Raw genomic sequence first — 11,172 nt, forward strand, 5'->3', positions numbered from 1 at the left:
AGTACTAAGGGAGGATAGCTGTCACCCTCCCTTTCCTTACATATTAACAAAGAGATGAGAGGTCTTACCCATGATACATCACATCACAGTACAGTACCTAGCGTATAACCTTGTCTGGTGTTCAGTGATGTTATGACCTAAACACTATCAACTTTGGCTCACCATTACAGATCATTCTTATTTTTCTCCCCCCTACTGACAGTGAGAATAAGTGATGATAAGAAACGGTATTGTACCACATGACAAACAGTATGACTCATGTATTTTGGTTGTGATCAATATACTGTACTGTATCTTATGTTTTTAGGCAGTAAAGGGAGGTGGTCACTTAGAGTACTGTACGGTAGTGAAGCTGCCAACAGGTCTACCTCCAACTGGGCCCATCTTAAATAACCAACTCGGCCCACACATTACTAACTCGGCCCACCTTGCACACCTCAAACAGGAATGAGTTTGAGATATGTTTTATGTTTCTTTTGGTTCACTGAAATACAAAGTGTGAATAAGTGAAAACTGAGGATTCTGGCACTATGCCCGTTTTTAATGACAACTTTGCTAAGGGTATACTAAGCTCTTCCTTACATTCCTTTAATACTCTGGCAAATATCTCATCGGGACCAGGTGACTTATTAGGCTTTAGTTTGTCTATTTGCTTACTTAAGTCATTACTAGTCACTACTATCTCACTTAATCTAGTTTCTTCACTATCTCTGTATAGAGTCGGTGCCTCGGGTATCATGTTTAAATTTTCGGTGGTGAAAACTGTTGAAAAATACCTGTTCAGATTATTGCTCATTTCTCCGTCGTCATCAGTTAGCTCGCCGTTACAGTATCTGGTCCAATCTTGTCTAGTGTTTTAGTTTGATACATTTGAAAGAATCCCTTGGGGGGTTTGACTTTGTCTCCCTTGCTACCTTCAGTTAATTATTCCTCTTTGATTTTATTATCTCGGTGTTAACCCTACCGGCCAATACCTTATAATAATCTCGGAGGTAAACTTCACCACGATTTATTCTCCTACCTATAGCCTTCCTTTGGCCAATAATATTCTTCAAATAATTATTTATCCATTTGGGGTCATGGTTGTTTAATCTGAGTTTTCTGTATGATATGTTCTGCCTTTGTGCATTAAGTAACTCATCACAGTGGTCCCTCAGTTAACGAACACGATTCGTTCCAGATGGTCGTCATTAACCGAAACCATTGTTTCAATGGGATTTTGGTTCCAGCTCACTGAAAATTACATACAAACTAAAAATAAATGCAGTAAAGTACACTTACTTTGAGGTGTGTATGTAGAAGGTTCCTGGTTGATGATGATGATGATGGGAATTAGAAGTGGGGGTGGAGGAGAAGGGAGAAGAGAAGGCAGTGGGGGTGGAAGAGAAGTCACCCCATGGCACCATTTCACTCATAAAATTTTACGTTCACTTGGTGTAATTCAAGATTATTTTCTTTAAATCAACACTGCACTGCATTATATAGTCAATATGTAAAATAAACTTCAGAATGACCAATAATTGTACTGTAAAAAGGTAAAAATAGTTTATGTTCAAGAGTGTCTCAAGCAAGAAGCTTCCTCCACTGAGCAGACACAAACTGACGCCATTCTGGGTGAGTCAAGTGGCTGTTTGGCGCGCTAAAAACTAGTTCCCTGTACTTCAATTATGTTAAATAATTGTTAAAATGACTAAAAAATTTAATATAAGACTTGGAAAATTATTGAATAGTACAACCTTCTTGATATTTACTCAAATGGTAACGAATTTAAGCCCTAAAACCGATTACTGTATTGGCGGACTAATACTACAGCTGGTGAGCAGGCGAAAACATGTTGGGAAAAATTCGTAAGGAATTCGTTAACCGAAGTGAATATTCTTATGGAAGGTAATTCGTTAACTGAGGGATCACTGTATTTAAATTATTATGGAACTTGTCAACCTCATATCTAGTACATTGTTGTGGAACTCTTCAACCTCAGATCTTGTGGCTGTTTATCAGTAATCTTTGTACGTCTATGCTGCCTTTTATCATTCATGCAAAAATAAATGTGTAAACATTTACTTTTACTTTTTAGTCCGAGTTGTTTTTCCGAGATGGTCCGAGTTGGCAATGGGCCGAGTTGGACTGTATTCCTGCCAACACTATTCCTTGAGTTGAGAGTGTACAGTAGTTTTACCTGAAGAAGAGAACAATTTTAATATGTGGATGTGAGGTGTGTTGTGAGGTGGGTTTTTGTTATGAGGAGCAACACAGAGGGCCGGGGGCTAGGTAGAGCTGTAGTTGTTCTAATGTTTGATGTATTGACAGGGTATTGGTGACAGTAGTGGAGTAACAACCTCATTCAGAGATGTGTGGTATGATGATTTGAATTTCATCGGAGTATTGACCGTTGAACCGTCGGTGGAGTGAGGAGAGGGAGGATACTGAACTGTGCACTTGGAGGATGGAGTCACATGGGAGATCGAGACCAACGATAATATGTGTTGATCTACACTGGATATTGTGAAGGAAGGTTGGAAAACTTCAGCCAAATGTGGGAGCCTTGTAAGGGTGGTGAGGGTGTAGCAAGAGGTGAGTATTGGCCGGCCGGGAGGAAACAATAAGAAAAACACTTCTTTTTCTTATGATTATATCCTGGCAAGATTTAGTACTGTTACTTATAAGAGAAATTGTGTCTGATGGTTTTTAGTAGAGATTAATGTGACTAGAGGAAGGTGAGCAGAGTGAAGGTTGCTGTTGTTAGTTACTACACCATAGAGATGTCTGTCTCCACTAAATTGTTTCAAAGAAATTATGTTAATGGAATCTACAGATAATCAAATGATTTTTTCCTGTTTTTATCCACAGTTCTTTTGGTGTGCTGCCCACACTATGGTAAGACTGAGACGTTGTTTTAGTCTCCCCATAAGTTGTACTTGACCCAGTGGGAGCCAGAGACCTGTCAGGGCCATATTATATAATCACTACACACAACACTGCTCGGTGCCTCTGTTGTGAAAGCTCTCGGCTCAAGTAGAAAATTAGATTTCAGGGTCAATCTTTTTGTGCACAAGGGAGTCATGTATGTGTCATATGATCACTGGAATGACTTTTAATTTGCCACAAATATAATTTATGTTCTTGTTATGGCATAGAAATTAAAAAAAAAATCAAAGCTTTGTCATTTATGATTTTAGATTCTATGAGTGACGTGACTTAGGGAGCTCACATGTCATGCTTGGATGCAGTGGTGAAGTGCTTTGATTTTTTTTTCTTAAATTGAGGAATTTCTTCAAGGACTCTGAGTTGGTGGAATTGTTCAGAAAACTGGAGTGAGATTTTTTATGAGTGGTCATCATACTGGTGGGCCAGGAGGTGTTACACTGATGGCAGATAAACACTGTACAGTACAAGGCTCAGTGTGTCCCTCTGGTGATATAAATGACTTGGTTCTTTTTTCATTGTTTTTGAACTGGTGTCCAGGCTGGAGTGATGATGTTGTACCTACTGAAGTTGGGGAATTAGTAATATGCATTTGTGAAGGAATTTTGTTTGCACACACACAAACTTGAAGATGTGAATTACACGAAAGCTCTTGGGAACTTCATGTTTTCTTGTTTCCTATGTGGTTATCAGCATATGCACACACACTCACACACACATTTCAGGATCCATGGCAGAGTTGCAGGAAAGGCTAAGCTGATTTAATTACTAATCTGGAAGATTTTTTTCTAATAATTTTCCAGGCTTGATGGCCAATGTTTTGTGGCCCGGTGATTGGTAACGCCTCTGGATGTGTTCCAGAGAACTTATAATAAAACATTTTATAATGAGTAATTTTTCCCCCAAAGAATTACTGTACTGTACAGTAATTAGGGTTACACTACAGTATTGGATATGCATTCCAACATAGCCAGTAAATCAGCTTTTACACTGGAGTTTATTATAATATATGTACTCTACTGTACTGTATACTATTTGATATGGAGATACATTCCTAACAACATTATTTGTTACCTACATGATGGCTCCATATGGTTCCTTGTTACACTTAGATAACTGATTAATATATAAATACATTACAATATTATTAACTGAAGACAGTTGTGGCAACCATCTTGAGCAGTGAGAGAGGTACACACTGCTGGAGGTCATCCATCAGCTGCTCAACTTTGTAAACTAATACAACACAACACAATGACTCATCTGACATTGGGTGTGGGATTTTTTTCAGTAAAATTTATTATTTTACAAAAATATTTTATTAACCAGGTACCAAATGAATGTAAATTAGTATGTGAGAGTTATGGTGATACTGTATTACACACTGTACAGGTACTCCCCGACTTACGACCGACTCGACTTACGTCCACCCGCACTTACGACCTGCCTCAGTCGTACCAAAATGTGGTCAAATTATGTATTATTGAGTCCCAAAGTCAGTACACAGACAAAATTTTCATCTGTAATTCACTTTAAAATGGCTGGCAAGCTTAAAAGTGAGTGTTTTGAGGTGCTGACAAGAAAAAGAGACACCCATTTTCGATTTTCTATGTGTTATTTAAGCATTTCCGACTTTCGACCATTTCGACTTACGACCTGGATGTCGGTCCCTAACCTTCTATATCTTTAATGGTTTGTTATGTAACAATGGCACGTGCACAGCCTTGTCACAGCTAAGAAGCGCTCATGTGTTATAGTTATTTCTAGACTTGATATTCTCCTACACACAATATACTTTATCCCAAGACTCATATATTATATGTTTATACAACTGTACAGTTTACAGTATTTTATTTACTTATTAGGTTCACTAGCTCATTGTAATGACGTTTGTGGTTATGTTACACACACCAATGGCATTAGTGCTCAGCTGAGTGAAAAGTGACATGTGTTTTGGTGTGGTAGATACTGAACACTTGTAGGCCACTTTTATTACTTCTTATGGCTATTTTTTACTTTACATTACACACTTTTAACACTATTTATGCTTCTTATTCACCTACTCACACTTTGTATACAACTGGACAACGTGTAATGGTAAATTGTCCTATAATTGTTAGCAACGTATATGTCAAATGAGGTACAGTACAATACCATACAGTACAGTACAGTATCATACAGTAGAACATTAACCTCCTCAGCTCAGGTAACTTTAAACAGTAAACATTGGTGCATTATGGAGTCTGACATACAACTTAAATACACTACAGCTATTACTGTGGCATCAATAACTTACTTGAGATATTTGCTTGGCTGTGGGAGTGTGTACCATTTGGTGTGCAGTACAGAGTTACTAGACAGTGACTGCTGCTGCAAATTACCATCTCTTGACACATGTGACTGTGACAGAAATGTGTTCAAATTGATAATTAAACATTATGCGAACTGCATTTTTTCTGTCAAAATACATAAAAATTAAATGCTACATTCCTTATGATGCTTTTTACCATAAATTATTTCCAGGCCTTGAACACAATCAGTCTAAAGAATTGTGTAAGTACATGGAGAGGAAGACACATCAAGGATAAGTAATGACAACAACTCCCTCCCTGCTACACTGTGATGCTCCTCACATTTACCTTAATACATTACAGTAATGTTAACTTTTGACCTTACCATCAGCCTCTTCTCCCAACACACGTTATACTGTACATAGTGTGACAGTGTCCGTCTATTATGAGTCATATATTAGGCTGCGAGGTAAATAATCTGAGATTTCATTGAACTTGTAATTGCCTGTACAGTATTGTGTGATATATACCATAACTATGGTACAGGAGATCACCCAGTCTCTCTCTCACTGACAGATGTAAGTTAGGTTGATCACATACTGTACTGTACACAGTGTCTCAGAAAGATGTACTGTTGTTCTACAGCACCAACACTGTCCTCACTTGTATGAGGTCTCCCACAAGAGAGGACACTGTTGCTGTTGTAATACAAGTACTGTATTCATGAAATTTGTAAATTGGTGCACATGCATTTTTCTGAGATGCCATTTAAACACCAGATACTGTATACAGTAAGTCTAATGCAGTACATGATGTGAGAAATACAGTGGGTGAAGTTGTCTTGCCGTCAACAGGTGGTCAACATCAACCTGGTGCGGGACAAAAAGACGGGAAAGAGCAAAGGATTTGCTTTTTTGTGTTATGAAGATCAGAGGTCCACAATCCTGGCCGTGGATAACTTAAATGGCATCAAGGTAAGCTACTACTAGACAAACATCAGAACATAAAAAACACCACAAAATAAAGATAGTTTAGCAATTTTGAAATAAGTATGATGGCATAATAACCACATGTGAAGCCATACTGTCACTTGTCTTAGTGGGGAGCTAATCATCAGGTGGTCCATAACCTCTCATCATATCTCTATAAACGACCACAACAACTCTCTCTTTGATAGCTAGCGAGCCGCACCATCAGGGTGGACCACGTGGAGGAGTACAAGGTGCCCAAGATGACGGAGGACATGATGCCCGAGCAGCAGAAGCTGGCCATGGAGGGGTGCGCTCCACAGCCTCGCTCACTAACACCTGACAACTGTGAGGAGGATCTACGAGTCAGAGAAGGTAAACTACACTAAACTGAATCACTTATATGATGGAAATATTCACATCTTTAATGGCTTAACTCAGGGTTGGCCAATTTAAACCAAACAAAAATAGATTTGTTCTTATCACAGCCATTTTTATTGGTTTTAATTAGTTTTGTTGGTTTTTATTACTTACAGATGGTTTTAATGATTTATAGTGTATTTGGAAAAGGCAAATGATAGGGTGAACAGAAGAGCATTGTGGGGTGGGAGGAAGGCCGTAAAAACCTTGTATAAGAACAGCAGAGCAACAGGGGTATAGCAACAATGTATCTGGTGTCCTTAATTGCTGACAGGAAATTGATATTGATTGATCAATTATTAACGAATTTCGTGCTTCAGCCGGACGCTACCCTTAAGTCGTCGTAGTCTGCTCAATGTGATTATATCATTGCACTCCCGGGGTTAAGTCTATAACAGGTAGCCACCCCATAAATGCAAAAGAAAACATGAAATTGAGGATATAAAATTTAGAAGTAATAAAAACTTTGTCCATGAAGTCAGGTAACTGGCAACTGCTCAGCCCTGGTGGTGGTGAGTGAGGCATAAATAATTCTAAATCATTCCAAGATGTTAACAATAACTTGATGTGAGGTTCCACCAGTTGTAGGCTCTGGGCTACATTTATCATTGTAAATATATTGGTTGGAACCAAAAGTTTGGATCTACAGTTATTAACAGCTTTACACGTCTAACTGTTATCAGTTACATACTTTTTACATTTACTCTTGGACAGGACGTGTGTGTATTTTCATTAATTTCACCCTTACAAAGATCCCAAATAATGCACAGTTTTCTAATAAACCCTCGTGGGCTCCATAATATGGTTCTGTGGGCACCAAGGAACTACAGGTTGAGACCACTGCTCAAAGAGTATTTACCAATCATCATCTTCCCATTATTATTTTGAGTTTTGATGCACAGCTTTAAATTCATGACACCAAATGCCAGTTGACTTTAGACAATGATGGCACTGTGTTGGTAAATCAGGTGAAGACGATGATAGCAGTTATACAGCTTGTTGGGAAGATGATGTAGTGGAGTAACAAGTGGGAGTCTGTACTGTACTAACAACATCTCTATTCATTTGTTTTTTAATCTTGACTAATTTTTCCTTTTAGAAAAAACAATTAAGAAAGAAAAACTAGAGAAAGTGAAGGTAAAGAAAGAAAAGAAGAAAAAGAAGAAGAAGAGGAAAGTGTCTTCGTCGTCTTCGGACAGTCCGTCGTCGTCCGAAGATTCCGACGACGAGGAGAAGAAAAAGAAGAAAAAGAAAAAGAAGAAGAAGAAAAAGAAGAGGAAGAAGGCGAAAGAAGAATCGGATTCGCAGAGCAGCAGCGACGATTCGGCCAGAGAAGAAGAGCGCAGCAGGACAAAGAACAGGGAGAAGGCCGACGAGGGGATGCCGGCAGTGAAGGAGGAGAAGCACGACCCGGGCTACGACAAGTACGAACAGTCCGGACTCCAGGACGAGGAGTACAGGTTTAAGAGCAGAGAAAGAGATAAGAGTCAGGAGAGGTACAGCAGAGACTTCCAGAGAGATAGAGGAGGACAAGACCGATACAGAGACCAAGAGAGACACAGAGATCAAGAGAGATACAGAGAACATGAGAGATACAGAGACAATTTTATGAGAGACAGTAGAGAAAGAGAGAGAAGGCATGACAGATACAAAGATAACACGAAGAGAGATAATGAATGTTACGGCTACAGGGACGACCGCGACAGAATCAGGGAACACGGGCACTGGGGCGGCGGCGGCTCAGATGGTCGCTACAGAGGACGTGGCAGAGGAAGGTACTTTGACGGGGACAGAGGACGCGGCAGGTTCTATAATGCCAACTTTAACAGACGGGGAAACTTTGGCAGAGGCAGAGGTGGATTCAGGTTCAGAGGAAGACGATAGAATGATTGAATCGTGAGCGGGTGTGTGTGTGTGTACCTAATGTAGACAGTCACACGTGTAGGATGAATAATGATTTAGCTGATTAAGAAGTGACAGTAACTTGTTTGTTTATATACCATAGGCCAAACATTTAATCTCTTTCTGACTTTATTGGAAAAACCTAAATTATATACTATAAACAAGTAGGAATTTCCCATATAGACAAAACCATAACCCAGCCTAGCCTAACCTAACCATGTTTATCGTTCTCTGTCTAACCTTCCCTGACAATTAGAGCTATGTGCCTTAACATCGACCTGTCCTCTTGCACGTTCAGCCTCACGTTGTGTCTCATTACTGTACTTACTATGTTTGTGTGGTCAGTGCTTTGATGTTGTCCTTATCTTACCCTTAATTAAACCAAAATATTCTTCCTGTGTTACATTACTTGTCTCTGATACACCTTAACACCTTCCTGTGTTACATTACTTGTCTCTGATACACCTTAACACCTTCCTGTGTTACATTACTTGTCTCTGATACACCTTAACACCCGATACACGGATCCTCCAAGTTATTCCTCTGTGCACCTTCATGGGGGTCTGTCCCTCATATAACCCGTTGCTTAGGAAGGAAATGATAATCACACCGACGTTTCCTCCTGTTGTTACACTAGTAGCCCTAACTCCTGTAATATTGAGAGCAAAGTTTGTTGTGTTTAGGGTTCACTGTCACCTGCACTGTACAGTATATTGTGTGTTTAGCTGTGCCTCTCTCTGTGTGGTTGTCATCCATAAAGTAGGAGTTTATGTTGGTCTCCATCATTTGTATCTGGTTGTTACTTAATCTGTAATAATGATTTTTTGTATTTATGAAGGTGTGTGCTGAGTTAAACCATAATGTTATACTCTCATATATTATACAAGTACTGTATAATCATTTTCTATATGTAAGATATCATCATAAAGTGTTGTGAGTACATACAGATGTTTGGTCTTTATACATAAAGGTTTAAGACTCAGCATCTCCATTCATCTTGACTGTCAGATAAGATAAAACTGGGGACTACATGCATTAGTTTATATGTGTGTTGGCATGGACAAGTGTATGTGTGTTGGCATGGACAAAAGTATGTGTGTTGGCATGGACAAGTGTATGTGTGTTGGCATGGACAAGTGTATGTGTGTTGGCATGGACAAGTGTATGTGTGTGTTGGCATGGACAAGTGTATGTGTGTTGGCATGGACAAATGTATGTGTTGGCATGGACAAGTGTATGTGTGTTGGCATGGACAAGTGTATGTGTGTTGGCATGGACTTGTGCAGATGTGAAATAGATATGCAAGGAAGGTCATACAGTCATGAGTTCATTTATACACAAAAACATTATTATACTAAATTGAGTTAAAGAGAAGTTAATTTGTGAACACTTTGCTTACTTCTGTGTGGTAAAAAGGTCCAAGTTTTTAGTACCAGATAGTGACACCTGCCAATCCCACCACCTGTGTACTCGGACCACCTCCGTGATCCGACCAATAGAATTCAATCCCTCCAAATTCGTGTTAATTAATATAGTGCACTCAGTCAAGTACAGTGACCCACCATACAATAAAGATTCTAGCCAGTAATGTTGGTCCACGGTCTCCTATGCTCACACTTACGCAAAATTTCTCGCGTGTCGGCTACCTCATGGTGATTATCATGTGTTGTGCAGGACCCATAATTCACTTATATGCATCACAAACAATGCAAATGTTTTTTGTGACAAACTTTTCCTCTGTTAAATCCCCACACAGGGATCTGCCAGCCATACTGTACTGTACTGAGAGGGGTGACTGTCAGGATATCGCTCTACAACCTGTGTGTGCATGGTGCAGCAGTACTGTTCTGTTGATGTGAAAAACAGTTTTAAGTTATTTTCCAGAATTAGTTTTCTGGAATTTTGTTTTGTAACTTAAGTTTCATAATTCTATATTACAGGAATTGAGTATTATTTCACTTTTATTTCACAAAGCAGCTTTTGTAAATGGAAGAGTGATTGCTAGTTCTGTAGTGTGTGTGTGTGTGTGTGTGTGTGTTTGTACTCAGACCAGCACCTCTCTGTAGAGGACCTGGCCTCAGCTCTTGGGTGGTCTCAATACACAGGTTTAATTTGGTGTTTATTATTGAGAAGTCAAACCCGTAAATCCATATTTACTCTATTTACTTTAATCTCTTTATATAAACAGATTGGAACTCAAACAACCAAAAGTTATGTGGTTGGACTCCATTTTTTATTTTGGTTTGATTTGCCATTGAAGACTTAATGGTAAGCTTTGAGTGAAGTGATTGTTAAGTGTAAAACTGATTGTCAAATGTAGAAGAGTACTGTACATCATTAGCGTGTAGTATGTAAACAGTCAGTAAACCACCCATGTGGAGTAAGTTCATCCAAACTTAGAAGTTTTTTTATCATTTATGGATCCACTTCAGTAAGTCCTTATGAATCTCTCTAGTTATATGTAGTACTGTATAGTATAAGTGTACAGCCGGACTGTAAATTACTTTACCCATTCAGTGTCAAACAATATGACAAACCAGCAAATAAATCCTTAAAAAGTTCACACATCTGACTCCACATTGTTAGTCATACTGTCCTTATATGGTAATATGTGGAGCTGTCACTACAGTATTCCTCTCTTCATAATGAAATTTACTTTTCTGTGT

General features: G+C 38.9%; 1 protein-coding gene across 1 annotated transcript; it reads left to right on the forward strand.

The window, feature by feature from the left end:
* Positions 1-6,035: 6,035 nt before the first annotated feature.
* Positions 6,036-10,901, forward strand: LOC121855901 (RNA-binding motif protein, X-linked 2-like; the record flags this gene model as incomplete). The annotated part of the gene is made up of 3 exons (XM_042351070.1): positions 6,036-6,190; positions 6,394-6,559; positions 7,704-10,901. Coding segments are annotated over 3 exons (1,106 nt in total), but the record flags the coding sequence as incomplete, so codon positions are not given.
* Between the last annotated feature and the right edge of the window lie 271 nt (positions 10,902-11,172).

Source organism: Homarus americanus, unplaced genomic scaffold (genome assembly GCF_018991925.1).
Source record: "Homarus americanus isolate GMGI-L3 unplaced genomic scaffold, GMGI_Hamer_2.0 scaffold47572, whole genome shotgun sequence".
NCBI lineage: Eukaryota > Metazoa > Arthropoda > Malacostraca > Decapoda > Nephropidae > Homarus > Homarus americanus.